The sequence below is a fragment of the Heteronotia binoei genome, chromosome 9, assembly GCF_032191835.1.
Source record: "Heteronotia binoei isolate CCM8104 ecotype False Entrance Well chromosome 9, APGP_CSIRO_Hbin_v1, whole genome shotgun sequence".
Taxonomy (NCBI): domain Eukaryota; kingdom Metazoa; phylum Chordata; class Lepidosauria; order Squamata; family Gekkonidae; genus Heteronotia; species Heteronotia binoei.
This window is the reverse complement of record NC_083231.1, coordinates 57054534-57071741: the sequence shown is the minus strand read 5'-3', so window position 1 is coordinate 57071741 and position 17208 is coordinate 57054534. Positions and strand designations below refer to the sequence as shown.

The window sequence follows — 17208 nt, the reverse complement described above, 5'->3', positions numbered from 1 at the left end:
GGAGAGGAAACACATTCTGGTCCCAGTTTTTAAATAGTACATTGATCCTTTACACTTCTATCAGTGGAAGGCCAGGCCTCTGGAGGACAAGGTACTTATATAAAATCTGGGCTGTAGACCTGGTCTCTAGAGTCTGGCTCAGTAGGCCTGGTCTTCAGTCCATAGAAAATACTGGCCATTTAAAACGCCAACTCTCTATGGACCACATGGGGCTCAGTTCTCCCTAGCTGTTCCTGCTGCCTCTCTGACACAATTCCTAGTTCCAATATTATCAGGTGTGAAAATAATTGGAATTGGGAATCATTACAGTGGGGACCTTATATTACTGATTTGATCATTTGAACTATGAAACATTTCATTGGGTCAGCAGTATTCAGTTACACACATCTGGTAGCCAATATAACATCAGTCTTCAAAAGGGATAAGGGAAAGGCCAGGACTACAATAACATGCATTGCTAGGAGAAACTCTACATGGTAAGATTTTGTTAAGAGTGATAGTGATAGAATACGGGGCATCCAATTAAATTGATTTGTAGTAGGTTGAGCTTAAACAAAAGCAAGTATGTTTCAAATGGGATGTAATCACTACCACAACTTTTGTTAATAGATGGTTTTTAGCCCTGACCTGGATAGCCCAGGCAAGCCCAATACCAGAAGCTAAGTAGGACTGACCCTGGCAAGTATTTGGATGGGAGACCTCCAAGGAATACCAGATCTGGGATGCAGAGGCAGCAATAGAGCCACCTCTCTGAACATCCAAACCCCAGAAGTCAACCATGACTTCCAGGCACACACACACAAAATAAAAAAATAGTTTTTAGGAAAAAAATTATGATGAACATTTTCAGTTGCTGTTAGCTAGATTGATCTTCCATTAAGAGATACAATATATCTTTGATTACTAAGTCACCTAGAAAGACATTTGGATGCTATGCCTGGGAGGTGTTAAGAAATGTTATCTAAGAAAAATGCTGCATGTGCATTCTTTTGGATTTCATTCAGTATGTTTTCTGTTTGCAAAATAAAATTATTGCCCCCAAACGCCCTTATTGTTTGGCTAGAATTGCTGTATCCACACATTATTATTATATGAGTGTTATGACTACAAGTTTTAATTAGACACTGTGTTCAGGTATAATGGGGAATGTACAGAATCTGATGGGAACAGTAACCATAGTGACTAATTACTTAGCAGTAGAACATTTTTAAAAGACTGTATTATTTGGATGAAGCCCCTTCCCTTGATTTAATTAGGTGGTATTCAGGAGTGTGAGAAGCAATTGAGACTTACCACCTGAAATTGTTTTTCTCAATTTCTAATTTGTGTGATATTTGGAAGTATGCAAAAAATCATTGTTTGCATTATTAGCTTCTTAAAGATGTATGTGGTAAATATGATGCTTACTAGGCACCAAAGGACTCCGAGGTGGTTTACAGAACAATAGGTTGGAACTCACCCACCCCACCAAACCTCTGCTGTCATTATCTCTTGATTCCCAACAGTGAGTCCAGTGCTGCTGGCCTCTAACTCCCAGTTCTGAAGTGGTTGCTGTTTCTGTTGTCCCATAAAGGCATATATGGGAAGGGCCTCATTTAATTCTAGCTCTGTATGTGAAGGTTATAGATCCAAGTGTGTGTGAAGCAGTGAAGAAGCCTGTTGTTAAGCTGCTATTGTCTCCTGTGTATAAATTGGATAGATAAGCTTAATGGTACACACCAAATCCCAGAGGATATGATATCTCTGTCATGTGGACTTTGTTTTTAAAGCTAACATACAACAACAAGGATCAAAGGAACCGCATAGGTTCATGCCAGCATCTTGTATTAGCTGTGCACACACATTTAAATTACTTTGAACAATGCATTCCCTTCTGGTATCATATACTAAAAATTATTTTCAATTTTATTAGCAGTTTGCCTGGAGCAATGAGAGGAGGATTGACAAATCTAGTTTAAAAGTTCTTTGGATCTAGGCCATTTTATATTCTAATTCGTCATTGTATTCTTAATTTAGCTTTATCTAGTGCCAAAATCCTTTTTTTAATAGAAAAAAAATTATTTTAAAGAATATTTACATTCTCAGTAAGTCAAATATGGTATAAATCCAAATAATTATCATGTAGAAGCTTACAATATGAATCAGCAAAAGAAGTAGACCATAAATAAAGGTGTATTTCAATAAGAAAAAAAGTCTTACATTGGCTCCCTTCTTAGGCTATTTCTATGAAGCAGAACACAAAGGTTGCAGATAGTTCAATGCAATAAAAAGAGTTAAATCTTCCAACAAAAGGAAGTAAGCAGATTGCTGCCTTCCTAAGCATCAAAACCCTTTTCCATGCTGTGTAATTAAGTCCCAATACTTATCTGTTCACACAGCAGGCACTGATTGGTGGTGTATGTAAGTATTTTAAAATTTTCTGTCATTTTTTTTCCATTTTGGTCTTTTCCATTTTTCCATGATTGTTTGCCAAAATCTTACACATTGATTATTTCAAGGACCCTAAAGCAGTCTGCCTGTACTGCTTCTCTCTCTCTACTCTCATTGCCCATTTTTAGCAGCCTTTGAGGGCTCTTGCTTATAGAATAAATTAGTGTCTGGCTAACTGCAGCTTTGGCTCTCAGTCATGCTCACAGTGCCAGCCATCAAATTGCAGTGCCTGCAGCCAGTTGTCCATCAACCTGTATCATTATGTCAATTATGGAATATAAGGTAGAAATGGCCTGTGGTAATAGAACATACAAGATTATTTGAACTCTGTATAGGATTATTATGCAGTGTTCAAATAAAAACAACATTTTCTCCTCCACAAGTAGATGTGTACAATAAATGTGTGAGTTCTATACATAAAGCAAAAGCCAAAAACATTGCCGTTACTCTGCTTCTTGACAGTCAACGTAAGTCTTTTGGGATTTAGTGAGAGTGGTTTAGGGTATATTGTATGTACAAAAATTGCACATGCGATTATAAAAATTGTAAAAATTCTTTCTTTGTGTGGTACTACCATTGTTACTGGAGGGCTAGTGCTTTGAAATCTCTACGCGTTGGCTCATTCACATTGCTTACAGCCAGAATGAAGAGCTACTTCAACTTTAAATACCAGTTCAGCTTCAAAATCACTTAGCAATGTGGAGTAACTTTTAGTTTTAGGTAATTTGTATTATAATTTTCCCCCCAACAGGGAACTAAGTCTACATGGTGGTGGTGGTGGTGGTGGTGGTGAAAGAAATTAAGAATCATAAACCTGAAAGAAGTAAAACAAAGAAAGGGTGGTGAAATGTTGTTATCCTATGAAATGATACTATACCTTGTACAGTCTACATACATTCAGCTGCTTAAACCAGTTTAAAATAGATGTTTTTCTCCTTCTGGTTTCAGGCCATGCCCAGCACACCAACATTATGGGAAAAGGAAGGAACCTTTCAGAGGCATCTCAAGCCATCTTGCAGCCTTTCTTGGGAAGTAAGGCAAAAAGAGGAGCTGCTCTGCTCAGCATCCCTTCATCTGTCAGGAACGCCATCCTGGCAGCTGCACTCTTCCCGGAGTTTCTCAAGGAACTGGCTGCTCTTGCACAGGAACATTCAATTCTATGTTGCAAAGTATTTGGTGATTTTGAGGATTATTATTAGTTTATTTCATGAGACTTTTTAATTTTTTAAAATGCAGAATTACTTCTAAAGGCAAATTCTACTTTGTATTCCTGATAATACTTGATTGGAGAGAAAAAGTTACATCTTTTATTTTGGGCCTTATTTCCAGCTATGCAAACTGTCAGCTTATGGTAGTCATGAAGCTTCTTTTTATGTTACCTTATTCCAATGCTTGATTTGATTTACCTCAGTTTCTCTCATTAAACTATTGTAGTCACTTTGGGTAAGTTTAAAAGGCCCATTTGTACAGTCAGCTGCAGGGTTTTTTTTCTTTCTATTTAGTAGACTTGGTTTCCCAAGAAAAGATAAGAGAATACCAATAAGAAGCAGCACAACAAATCCAATAAGACTTTTATGCAATTACTCTTTTGGTTTCTATTTAAGGGGGAAGATAACAGTCCTCCCCCTAAGCTCAGCTTTGCCAGTTGAATCAAAATGAATTTAACATACATAAACATATGACTTGCTGAAAGCAGGTGCTGTGCTGAATACATACCATGTTGCCTTATGCTGTGGACAAGTCTGTAGCTTTCAGCTGTTGAATCTTTTGAAGTTTAATGGAATGAGTAAATGGCCATTGAGTGCAGACCGCATGGAATTGTTTTCCCCTGGCCATTTATCTGCATTCTCTGAAAATACTAGATAATGGTCTAATGCAAGCCTTATTTTAGTAAGATTTGCACACAGCAAAAATCTTTTATATAATCCCATTACATTTTGTAGAGCACGTTTGTATACTTCTATTGATAAAGATGGAAATAGTCCAGGGAATTTTTAAATAGTGTTTAAAAGTTAATTATATTTTTGTCAGATTTTAAAAAAAATCCTGCCTCTAAGCTATATTTTCCTTTTTTAATTTAAATAGTATTTTTGTCAAAGAGGAGCTGTATGGTACCTGTAAAACACTGGATATTTATTTGTGATGTATGTTAACTTGTCTTAATTTTGCACTTTTGAGAAATGACAGGAGCATGTTGCTACTTGCTGCATAAGAATGTTACTAAGGATTCATATAGAACCTGTTGCCACTGGTGTCCAATTGAACATTTTCTTTTGTGAGTAATGAGGTTCATTAGAAGGGGTACAAACATGATGAATTGGTGCACTACAGTTTGTTCTAGCAAGAGTAATTGTTTCTCCAGTGCTGAAGTTGGCTCCTTAACCAGTGGCTCAGTTTTTGAAAGGCCTTCATCATCTTTTTTATAACAAGAGAAAATGAGATGCTACTCTGAAACCAATGAATGCAGGAGGCAAAGACAAGACTCGAAAGCAATTAGATTTGCTTTGCTTTTTTGTAAATTCCATATAGAGCTGCTAATAGTAGCAAGAATGTTTGTATATTCCATGAAATATCATGGCACCTAAAAAAAACTGATACGTCCTTGGAAAGATTACCAAATGTTCACTTGAATATGGTTTGAATTTGGAAGTACAAAGGCTGTTGTCTCCTTCATTCCTGAGCAGCCTTCTCCTTATCTAGTCTCTTTGCCCATTCTCTTTTCCATCTGCTGTAGACTAACATTAGAGGCTTGTGGGCCGTAGCGGGACAAGTAAAGTGTATCAGGTTCATCTTCTCTATAAGCACTTTTCAAATGCCTGATGGGATTTTCATGAATAAAACTAGTAATGCAATAATTACAGTTCTGGTAGACCTGTTCCCATGGAATTACATATCGTAAGGCTTAAGACCTCCTGCCTTTCTGCTGCTGCCTGTTTTCTAGATTCTATGGTGAGGTTACCTTTCCCCCTGGCCTGTTGAATGGTGGAACGTATTTGTCTATGTCAATCACATCTTTCTGTAGTTAACTTTGGAAGTATTTTTTCCTTTCCCTATTCTTTCCACAATCACTCATACGTTTCTTAAGTTCGTTTTTCTATTGGGTTGGATCCAGCCAGCTTTTCTGATGAAAAAGGAAGGAGGCATCCTCTTTGACCACCCAAAAAACTTTCAGTGAGAATCATAGACATGTCTGTGCAACAGCTGGGAGGGGGGGGGAGCTGTAGTAATGAAGAGAATTGGGTGCAGTGGCGCAAAAAAGCTGAATGGATCCAACCCACTGTCACAAAGAAAAAGATGAAAAAAAGATAGTTTGTTCCCTTACATGCATAGAATCCTATGTTTTGTGAGATGTTTTATCTAGGGGTGTGAATACTGATATTCCTGGACCAGAATTAATCCTGGAATTCCACTGAAGATATCCAAAGTGACACAAAGCCTCCAGAAATTTCAGGAGTAATAAAAATTTGCCTCCTGAAATTTTGGAAGAATTTCAGAAATGGGAGAGGCAGGCAGCAGGAGCAATGAAAAGGTGGGAGAGGAAGAGACTGTGGTCTACTGCCCATATCACAGTGGATCTTTAAAACTTAAAGGGGTATTAAAAGGCTGTCACAGCATCTGTACCAGGTGTGGCCAAACTGCGGCTCAGGAGCCACATGTGGCTCTTTCACATATATTGTGTGGCTGTCAAAGCCCCTGGCATGGAGAAGGCATTTCTCTCTTTAAATCACTTCTCCAAGCCAGCTGGTAGCTTGGAGAATGCATTTAAAGTTAAAGTTGTTTTCCCCCTCCTCAATCTATCTGCCTTCCTTCCTTGTGACTCTCAAACATCTTGACGTTTATTCTGTGTGGCAAGAACTGCATTAAGCAAGTTTGGCACCCCTGATCTGCACCATGGCCCAGCTGGTGTGCACATGTCTCCCTCACTGCTGCAGTTGCCAAGGGCAGGGCATTGCATTCTGGTTTTTTTAAGGGCATGATTTCTAGATGCCTATATTCCCAAACCCAGAAAAGTTCTCTAAATAGATTTCTGGAAGGGAATCAACACTCCCAAAACTGTGGGATAAGAGAAAATCATGCCATTCCTGAAATCTTGAGGCAAAATTCAAAGTGCACACCTTTATCTGCATCCTGATCGGATGATAGGAAATGAAAGATGATGTAAACTAGGGAGAATATCAGTTCTTCTGCTACATAGATAAATTCCCTTTTCACATTACCATTTTAACGGGATGTTATGTGTTGCTGGCCTCATCTCAAGTAAAGTAATGCAGGGATGGGGTTTTCATAGTGAATTTCCTTCTGTTTTTTAAGTCCTATGGTGTCTATCTCTGAAGCACTTCGGTCATTTCAAACAGTGCCGCTTTTCTCCCCTGCCCTTTTTTGCCATGTGAAAAAGTTGAGCTATAGCCCTCAACTTAGCATATTCAAAAACTCTGAAGAAGATCGGACAGAGGGGAAAAGTGGCATTGTAGGAAACACTGAGGACATTTTAAACAGCATCCCACAGTGATTCAAAAGCACAACAAAGGTGTAGAAAATGGGGAAAAAATCGTTTCTCTCAAAAGCAGTTCAACCATGCTTTGCTAACCTGATACAAGCAGATTTGTATGAACAGATAAATATATTCCACTAGCAGCTGGCTACTAAAACTTAAAATGATAGGGGGGGAAATTGATTAGCAACCAGTTACTAAAATGGGATACAAAGGCAGATTGAAAAGGGCCAAAGTTTTGGAATAAAATGTGCAATTTTAGAGAACATTTCTGTGGTACTATATCTTCATTTAAGACTTAAGTTGTGTGGGACTGATTGTGTTAAGTGTTGGCTTCTGATTTTGTGTGTGTTAACTGAAGCAGAGTTTAAAAACAATAATAGCCATTGTGTGATCTTGTTAAATCTTAAGGTACATGAGCATTTTAAAATTATATATGGATTTTGAATGGGATGTGAGTTGACCACACAGGATCTGCGTACACCTGGAAGTTTATTGTTTACTCTGCAGTAGAATACTTTCTGTAATGTGAGAAGCTACTTTTTTTTAAATTGTCTTTAAAAATCAAGGAAACAGCTATATTATGGACTAAAGTTTAATAACTGCATTATGACAAATGACCAGCTTGTATTATCTTTCAGCTACAAGACTCATAAATCAAAGTTTTTAGTGGCGCTTGTCATTTGAGAAACCAGATTAAAGATGCAGACAGTAACTTTACTGGGGTAACACACTTTCTAGACAACCACAGAATCACAGTTTAACTTAAGCAGTCAAGAGCACTACCAGCTATTGGATTAAGAGAGCAATTCACAGCAGGTCTACTCAGGGCCTTTTTTTGTAGAAAAAGCACAGTGGGAACTCATTTGCATATTAGGCCACACCCCTTGACATCACCATTGTTTTCACACACAACTTTTTGGTAGAAAAAGCCCGGGGAAAAGTTATTTGCATATTAGGCCACACCCTTTGATGCGAAGCCAGTCGGACCTGTGTTCCTGTGCATTCTTGCTCAAAAAACCCCTGGGTCTATTCATTGGGGCTGACTCCCAGGAAAGTGTTATTGGGATAGTACTGTAAAGCAGTAACGTCGTTATGGAGGAAAGATTCAACTAGAATAACTATGATACCATTCTTCCATTCTCTAACCATACTGTCCCCTAGGAGGGTCAGAAAACATTTACTCAGTACCTTGGTCAAAAGACTGAGGTATTTATTTAGCAGATGTGTATGCCGCTTCTCTAGACATGTTCAAGGCATTAAACCAATATACAAGTAAAAACAATTTTTAAAAATCAATAAAATATTAAATTTTTTGAAAGGGGTAATAAAAGCAAATAAACTGGCATTCTAAAATGATGATAAAACAGCTTGGGAATCAACAAAACCTAAAAGAATATACGGTCTCTGGTCAGCACACATCCTGCCTTCCATGTACTGCATGTCATAGGAGATTTTTGGATCAAGACAATAACATCTAAATTGAATCTTGGATCAATAGTTCAGTTTATAGATATGATAAAATACAAAAATGCCATGATTCAGCCAGTCATTGCAGGTGAATATTTTCACGTCTGTGTGGAATTTTTTCTTATTAATTTTCTGAGAGCTTTAAGAAACATTCTAAGCATTCAGATGAATAGTGCCTTCAGGTATATCAATTCTACTCTGTATTGACTTATATGTTTACTTATTGATGTATAAGCTCTTCTCTTAAGTGCATTGTATACTATCTGTACCAGCTGCCTTATTAAAGGCCCAAAGTCACATGTCTACTCATGCATGTGCAATGGTCGCTTCCCAATGAGAGAAAACCAAAGCAAGGATTTTTGTCTCAAGCATTGGCATTGGTCAGTTTTATATGTTCAAGGCTTGAAAAAATATTTATTTACTAAGAATAAGGCCCATTGTGAAGAAAAATACAACAGGGTCTAGAAAGAGGATCTGGGTGAGTGCCCCCCCCCAACCCTTGCTGTTTTTCCATCCACCCACCCAAGTCAAGACATTCACTCCCCCCACCCTTCCACCCCCACTCCTGTCCTAATACTACCCACCCAACCACCTCTTCCCCTCAACTACCTCCACACCCTTGGCATACCACTACCCCCCATCCATGACATTCACACACCCACCTACCTTTGTCGTCTTCCCACCTACCCCACAGCTAAGATGCTGGCTCCCCCCCACCCGCATGTGTGTTTTTGATATGTACAACAACCACCCTGTGTGGTAGGTTAGGCTGAAAGTCTGTGACCCGTCCAAAACCACCCAGTCAGCTTCCTCAGCAAGAACCTGAGGCCGGCAGACCCTGCTCTGAAGCCCTATGCTACACTGTCTGCCAGATGGGGGCTGCTGCTGAACAGTAGCACGCAGCCAGGCCTTGGGTAGCCAACCTCCAGGTGGTGCCTGAAGATCTCCTACTGAACTCCAGACAAATCTCTCTCCCTGTGTAAAATAACTGCTTTGGAGGGTGGGACTCTGTGGTAGTAAAGTCCTCTCCCTTTACTGACAGAGCCAACAGTGATTGCCTAGCAACAGACTCAGGCTAGCAGTTTCCCCAGTGACAGGAAAGAGGTGGCTGCTGTGGTCTCTGATAGAGAGAACACAGAGAAGTGTTGGAGATGTGTCTGTCTCTGATGTAAGACTGGTTTGTTCAACATTCCCAGGGTCTGCAAGTAAGGCGGGGGCAGGGGAGTCAGCCAATGGGAGGCCAGAGACACTGACTGAGCTGTGATGGCCCAATGGGTTATGGAGTGCCTGGAATGCACCCCTAAGCAAATGGGAGAGCTCAATTTGGCCACCCCACAAGAGAATTATGATCTATGATGATAGGATTGTTAGGTTTGTGGCCTGTCTTGGTCTGGAAACACTGCCCTCTAGATGGAGATTTTGAAACAGAGACAGACTGAGTGGTTGCCTAACAACAGGACAAGAGGGGAGGTGAACTCCAAGAAAAAAAGAAGCTGAGGCTTTTTCTCTTGAGGGAGAGGAGATCAGCTGTGGAAAACGGAAGATTCTGTTCACTTACCGTGAAGTCTTCCTTCTCTGTGGTCCCGGAGTGGTCCAGTCCTCACTCTTGGGATCATAGCTCCCCCTTCTATTGCAGGGCTTAACAAACTTGACCCGAAGGGGAGGAGTCAGTTCTTCTGCCAGCTATCCTACCTCCCTAGTAATAACTCCAAGAACAGGAGAAAACCTCTCTGGGGAAAAACAGAACAGTCCCCTCCCTCCAGAGCTTATCCTGAACCCTTACTCAAGGGGCTCTAGCGAGGGACCCAGGAACCCAAAACACAGTGTCCACCTCCAACTCCGAAGTCCCAGGACAAAGCTGATACTCCCCCCGACACAACTGGGTGGGTAGGACTGGACCACTCCGGGACCACAGAGAAGGAAGACTTCACGGTAAGTGAACAGAATCTTCCGTTCTCCAGTGGTCCCAGGAGTGGGCCAGTCCTCACTCTTGGGACATAAAAAAGCCGAGTCCCTGGGTGGGCACTTCAGCTTTGTCCCAAGACCATGTGATGGAGTACCTTCCTACCAAATGCAGCCTCAGCCGAGGCCGCCTTATCAATCCTGTAGTGCTTAGTGAAGGAGTGACCCGACTTCCAAGTTGCCGCTTTACACACTACCTCCAGAGAAGGAAAAGCCCTATAGGCCGCTGAAGTGGCTGTTCCCCTGAGGGAGTGAGCTGTCACCCCGACCGGTGGCTCCAGGTCTTTTACCTTGTAAGCTTCCCAAATGCACCCCCTAATCCACCTACTAATGGTGGAGGCTGATACCTTGCGTCCATGGTTTGAAACCCTAAAGGAAACAAACAAAGAGTCAGATTGACGAAACCCTTTGGTCCTGTCCAGATAGAAACTAAGGGCTCTACGGACATCCAAACAGTGCCATAACTTCTCTGTCTCGTGAACTGGATTAGGGCAGAAAGAAGGAAGCACAATGTCTTCCACCCTATGAAACCGTGAGTTCACCTTCGGAATGAATGCTGGATCAGTGCGAAGCACTACTTTGTCCTGATTGAAAACGCAGATGTATCAACAGAGCCTGAAGCTCTGACACTCTGCGCACCGATGTGATGCCCACCAAGAACGCCACCTTAAAGGCCAGCAACTTAAGGCTACACAATGCCATAGGCTCAAAAGGCTTGCCGCACAGCGCCTTCAGCACCATGTTTAGATTCCAAGAGGGGAACCTATGCACCTGCGGTGGATTAACCAAACCCACCCCCTTTAGAAACCTCCTGATATGCGGGTGTGCGGAAATAAGCTTGCCCTTTCTGGACCCTCTAACCGCTGCTATGGCTGCCACTTGTCTACGCAGCGTACTAGTGCTAAGGCCTTTTTCTAGCCCCTCCTGTAGAAAAGAAAGGATAACAGAAACTGAGGCCCTTACTTGCACACCAGGTATGAAAAACCTGCCAGGTAACATTATAGCTCCTGTTAGTGGAGCTCTTCCTTGAAGACAACATAGTGTCTACTACCTTAGAAGAATAACCTAGACTAAGCAACTGCAGCCGCTCAATCTCCAAACAGCTGCAGCATTTCTGGTCGTGGATGATGCAGTTCGCCTTAGGACAGAAGATTCCTATCGACAGGCTTTGAAGTTCCTGGAACCAGGCTCTCCTGGGCCAAAAGGGGGCCACCACAATCACTTCCGCTTTCTGTTCCCGGACCCTCTGCAGAAATCTCTGGATGATCTGGACCGGAGGAAAGGCGTACAATAGAGCCCTTGGCCAGTTTGAGTTCAGGGCGTCGACAGCTGCCGCTCCTCTGCTTCTTGTCCTTGACAAATACTGAGCCACTTGGTGATTGTCGTCCGAGGCAAAAAGATCCACTTCTGGCATCCCGAATCTTTGACAAATGTTTCGAAACGTCTCACGATAAAGAGCCCATTCCGACTGGTCCAGTGATTGCCGACTCAGCCAGTCCACTACCACGTTGTCCTTTCCTGCCACATGGACGGCCTTGATGGACTGAAGATGAACTTCCGCCCATGTGAACAGGACCTGTGCTTCGACTTGAAGCTTCCGGTACCTGGTGCCTCCTTAACGATTCACATAGGCCTTTGCCGTCATATTGTCTGTCTGAATCAGTACATGAGTCCCCATCACTCTTTTTTTCCATCTGAAGCATGGCCAGTCGTATGGCTCTCAATTCCAAAAGATTTATACTTTCTTCGGCCTCCCGGACATTCCACTGACCCTGCGCTACGGCTCCGGTCATGTGAGCTCCCCAGCCAAAAAGGCTGGCATCCGTGGTCACCACCACCCTTTTGGGCTCCCGCAATTCCTGTCCCAAGGAAAAGCGATCGGTAGTTTGCCACCATTCAAGATCTTTTAACAGATTGGCTGGTAATGTCAGTGAAATTGGGCTTTTGGTACTTATCTGCTTCTGGAAAGGTAAAAGGAACTTCTGGAGAGGTCTCGTGTGGAACCGTGCCCACTGAACTATATCCTAGCACGAAACCATCATTCTCAGCAACTTTTCCAGCAGCATCAACTTGACTCGCTTCCGTTGCTGGACTTCCAACATCAGCTGCAAGATCTTTGACTGCCTTTCTGGGGTCAGAAAAACCCTGTCCAAGCTGGAGTTGATCTGAACCCCTAGATGTGTCAGAGACTGGGAAGGTTGAAGCCAGCTCTTCTGAATGTTTATCACGAACCCATGGGATCTGAGGGTCCTTATGGTCAGATCTAGGTCTTGTTTCATTTGCTCCGCCGACAGGGCCTTGACCAGAATGTCGTCCAGATACGGAAACAGAGAAATCCCTTGTAACCGGAGGAGCGCCACAAGGGTGACTAAGACTTTTGTGAACATTCTTGGCGAAGACTTTAAGCCAAAGGGCAGGGCTCTGTACTGGTAATGACACCCGTCGTAGGAGAAGCGAAGAAACCTGCGATGGCCCTTGGCAATAGGGATATGAAGGTAGGCTTCTGACAGATCTATGGAGGCCATGAAGTCTCCCTGTTGGACAGCCAGTAGTATGGATCTCAGAGTCTCCATCCGAAACTTCTTTGTAACTACCGACTTCTTCACCCACTTCAAATCCAATATCGCCCGAACGTCTCCGTTCTTTTTGGGAACTACAAAGAAGACTGAATATGTGCCTTGAAATTTTTCCAACTCTGGGACCGGTTCTATGGCTCCTATCTGAATCAGATGGTCGATGGCCATCAGCAAGATATGATGTTTCTCTAGAGACTGAGCTCTCTGTACTTCCAGGAAACGGTATCGTGGAGGTGAATAAAATTCCAGGGAGTAACCGTTGGTAACTGTGTCCAACACCCATCTGTCTGAGATCATTTGATGCCACATGTGGGAGAATCTCTGAAGCTGTCCCCCTATCCGACTTAGGTCCAATGGACCCGCCCAGTCATGCTGATGTAGTCTTCTTCTGTCCTTTAATGGGTTGACTTTGTTTTCCACCGAAGGAAGCTCTGCCGTCTCTGGTCTTTGGTTGCCACTTTGTTCTGTATTGCTTGAAGGGGGTTTGACTTGAGTCTCTCCGATTCCCACAAAAGGACTGAAATCGTTGTCTTGTTCTGTTATCAAGTCTCTTGGAGGGTAGTACTTTTTTCTTATTCCTGTCCTCTATGAGGTATCTAGCTAGGCCCTCCCCAAAGAGTGAGGCCCCTTTAAAGGGAACCGCAGCCACTTTAGCTCTAGCTGAGGGGTCCGCATCCCAATTACGTAGCCAGGTATTCCTTCTAGCCGACACACTAGCAGATAGTTGAACTGCTTCAAGGGTAGAGTCTGATGCAAAGGCAGTGGCTAGCGTAATTCTCTTAAGTGAGTCCTTAACATCCTTAGGCAGATCCTCCCTCTTAGCTAGATCAGAGAACCACATGTATGAAGCCCTACAGAAGAGAGACGTGGTAGCTGACACTTTTAAGAAACTAGCAGAAGCTTCAAAATCACAACGTAAAGCCTGCTCTATATGCTTGTCTGTTGGATCCCTTGGCATCCCATCTGTATCCATAGGCAGTATGGAGTTAGAGGCCAAACTGTTGACAGGGTCGTCTACCACTGGTAGCTTCAGCCTCCTCGTCGCCTCTGGGATGAAGGAGAAGAACTTAGAAAAATTTGACGAAACCGCCTTAGGCTTGGCTGGATGTTCCCACTCAGATCTGATTATAGAGAAGAACCCAGAGGGCAAAGGAACCTGTAGAGGTTTTGAACCTGACTTGGGAATGATATCCTCTATTGCTGCAGGGAACTCAGCATCCTCCTCATCCTTAGATTTTGGAGTATACTGTATCTGTAAAGTTCTAATAACTTTTGGGAGTAAACACGGATACATGTCTGCAGGAAACAGTTTGGAGTGAGCAGAGGCTGCCCCCTCCTCTTCCTCAGAGAGTTCCCCAGTATCTGGTGACAAAGAGCCATCAGACAAGTCAGAGTCCTCTTCTTCTTGATCAGAGGACACGGGATGCAACTCAAACCTACTGCGCTTGGGAGGCCTTATGGGAAAACTTTCCTTTTCTTTATCTACCTCTCTGTGTTTTTGTTTGGCTGCCCTCTTAAGTGAAGGAGTTGGGGTGGCCGCAGAGGCTGTCTGAACCTCTTTTTTGACCAGCTCTTGAATCCAAGAAAGAAGATTAGACTTAGCTTCATCTGCTATCAGTCTGATGATCTTCTGTCCCCTCTTCCTGTGGTGGGGAATCAGCCAACTCCAACTCACATGTTCCCTCCTCCAACATTGCTCCCATGGGAAATCTGGTGGAGGCGGCCATCTTAGAATGAGTGGCCCTATAGAACACAAGAAGCATATGCAAAATGGCTTCCATTCCCGCCAAAAAAACCCTCCCCCCCCACCAGCATTAACCTGGTTTTAACTCCCTTTCCCAGGGGCCATATCAGATAGGGCCACCCCTCCTGAATGCAGGAGTAAACAGGAAAGAAGGGAGTGAGGGGTGGGGTGGGGGGGAGGAGGCTGAGAAAAAGACGTCTGAAACCCAGAGACCTTCAACCCCGTCAGCTCGAGCCGCGGGAAAAACAAGGGGCTTGGGTAAGGTCTAAAGACCTCTTCTCCCCCTAGGGACCCTCCAGAGGGTCCCCCCCCTTTTGCAAGGCTTACCGCAGCTTCGTGTTCCCTTCCAGGAACTATCACACCGATCGCGCTGTCTGCGGTGCTTCGGGAGGGCAGCGTGAAACTCACGAGTCCTCTCCCTTTGTCCGGCTCCTCTCTGAGCCTTCCCATCGATTTGCTGCTCCGCAGGCCCCCGGGGTTGCCGAGGTGCCTTTGCTGGGAGCTGAAGGGGAAGATCGGTCCGCAGCCCCAGGCACGCCTGCCGAGCTGGGAGGAGGCTGGAAGATGAAAGGGCGCGAACGCGTGCCTCTGGTGTGAGGCTATTCAGGCGCTCTCTTTCAGTGCAGGAGGGATTGCTCCCTCGAAGGAAAAACAGCGGCTGGACTTTTCTCAATTGCCAGGAGATTCCTTTGCCACTGAGAACAGGTAATTAATCTGCCCAGCAGACATCCCCCCCCCCACTTTCTAATGATCCTGAAGTGGGGGGAGGGTCTCCAAACTGGGGGATTGCCTACCCCTACCTGGGGATTGCAGCCAAATGAAACAAACTACTCTGTGAAAAATGCTATTACAAAATATAATTCATATAATAGTCCAAAACGGGCTTTACTCTGCTAGCAGTCCGTTGGAGCTCTTTTCTGGACTTATGTTTTGAACTATTTGCACAATGGTGTATATTTGAAATATTTGCACAATGGTGCATAAATATGCACATGCAATATGTAAAATTATGAGGTTGCTGAAATGCACTCTTTTCTTTGTATGAATTATATTTTGTAATAGCATTTTCCACAGAGTGGTTTGTTTCATTTAGTTGCAATTTCATTTCTCTGTGTAACCTATTGTGTATTTTCATCCCACCTGGGGATTGGCAACCCTAACATGGACTGGTATTAACATCTGATAATGCCCAATATCTGATAATGGAGACAAGCCCAGATAAGGCCATTCTATAAGGTGAGAGTCACATCAGAAAATGCACATGTACAGCTATTGCCAATCTTACCATTTATAGGGTGGCACCTACAGAAGGCTTTGCCCAGATGTGCAAAGCTCATGCATAGTAGGAGAGACAGTCCTGCAGGTATGTGGGTTCAAGACCATTAAGGCTTGATGACCAGTACCTTGAATTTAACATTTTAATTGATTAGTAACCAATGGAGTGACTACATGATGGGTGTGGTATGCATGCTCTGCCTAGCAATTGAGTTTCCAATTGGGCTTTGAGGGCAGAACAATGTAGAATGCATTTTAGTAGTCTTTGATAGATCCAGGTGGGCAGCCCTCGGCCTGAAAAAAGTATGCATGCATATGAAAGTTTACATTCTGAATAAAACTGTTGGTCTTAAAAGCACTACTCGACTCCTACTTTGTTCTAGTCGTCTTTGAGATTGCAGTGGCATGGATCCATGTGCCCAGATAGACCAAGTCAGGGTACAGAGCCATTGTCCTGGCTAAATAAAGATGGAATAAAGCATCTTCTGTAGCTATATTAACTTCCTTCTCCAGTAATAACACTGTTGGTCAAATATAATCCCAATGTCAGCTAGACCCTATCAGATGTTGGAAGTACAATGTCAAGACCTCTGCTTTACAACCAGCAGTCTTGTTAAAATTCAGTTTTAATGTTTCATCCTCAGCTATTTAAAATCAGCAGTCAAACAGTGGCTCTAATCATCTGGCAATTTCGATACACTAATACAAAGATAGGTGTTGTCAGCAAATTAATGACAACCTACTCCAAAACAATAATTTATCTTAAGAACTTTACAGGAAGATTAGAGTGCATGGGATACAAGACAGCCCTGTGGAACACTACAGGACAGGTCCAACACTGATGACAACTGGTCTCTAACATAACCGTGAGTCCGTAAGAAACAATTTAAAACAAGGAACAATTCAAAGCACATTCTTTAAACACTGTTTCTACTTCCAGATGCCTCAACATAAAATGGTCCACAGTATCAAAGACTGCTGTTAAATACAAAAACAACAACAAAAGGTATGGCCCTTGTCTATATTAAAATAGAGATATTCAGCTAAAGCCATCAGCATTATCCCATAGGTGGCCTGAAGCCAGACTGAAAGATTCTAGAGCAGTTGAGTCATCCAGGATGATCTGGAGTTGTTCTAAAAAGGTAAAGGTAGTCCCTTGCGCAAGCACCAGTCATTTTCGACTCTGGGGAGACGTTGCATCGCAACGTTTTCACAGACTTTTTATGGGGTGGTTTGTAATTGCCTTCCCCAGTCATCTA

The 17208-nt window shown here is 43.0% G+C and overlaps 1 protein-coding gene across 1 annotated transcript in view; it reads left to right on the top strand.

The window, feature by feature from the left end:
- The window catches only part of FHIP1A (FHF complex subunit HOOK interacting protein 1A), a 135274-nt gene extending 129989 nt beyond the window's left edge, over positions 1-5285 (top strand). The window contains exon 12 of the mRNA XM_060246653.1: positions 3379-5285. Coding sequence (XP_060102636.1) covers positions 3379-3629 — 251 coding nt within the window. The 3' untranslated portion in view covers positions 3630-5285. The remainder of the gene's footprint in view (positions 1-3378) is intronic.
- Positions 5286-17208: the final 11923 nt, after the last annotated feature.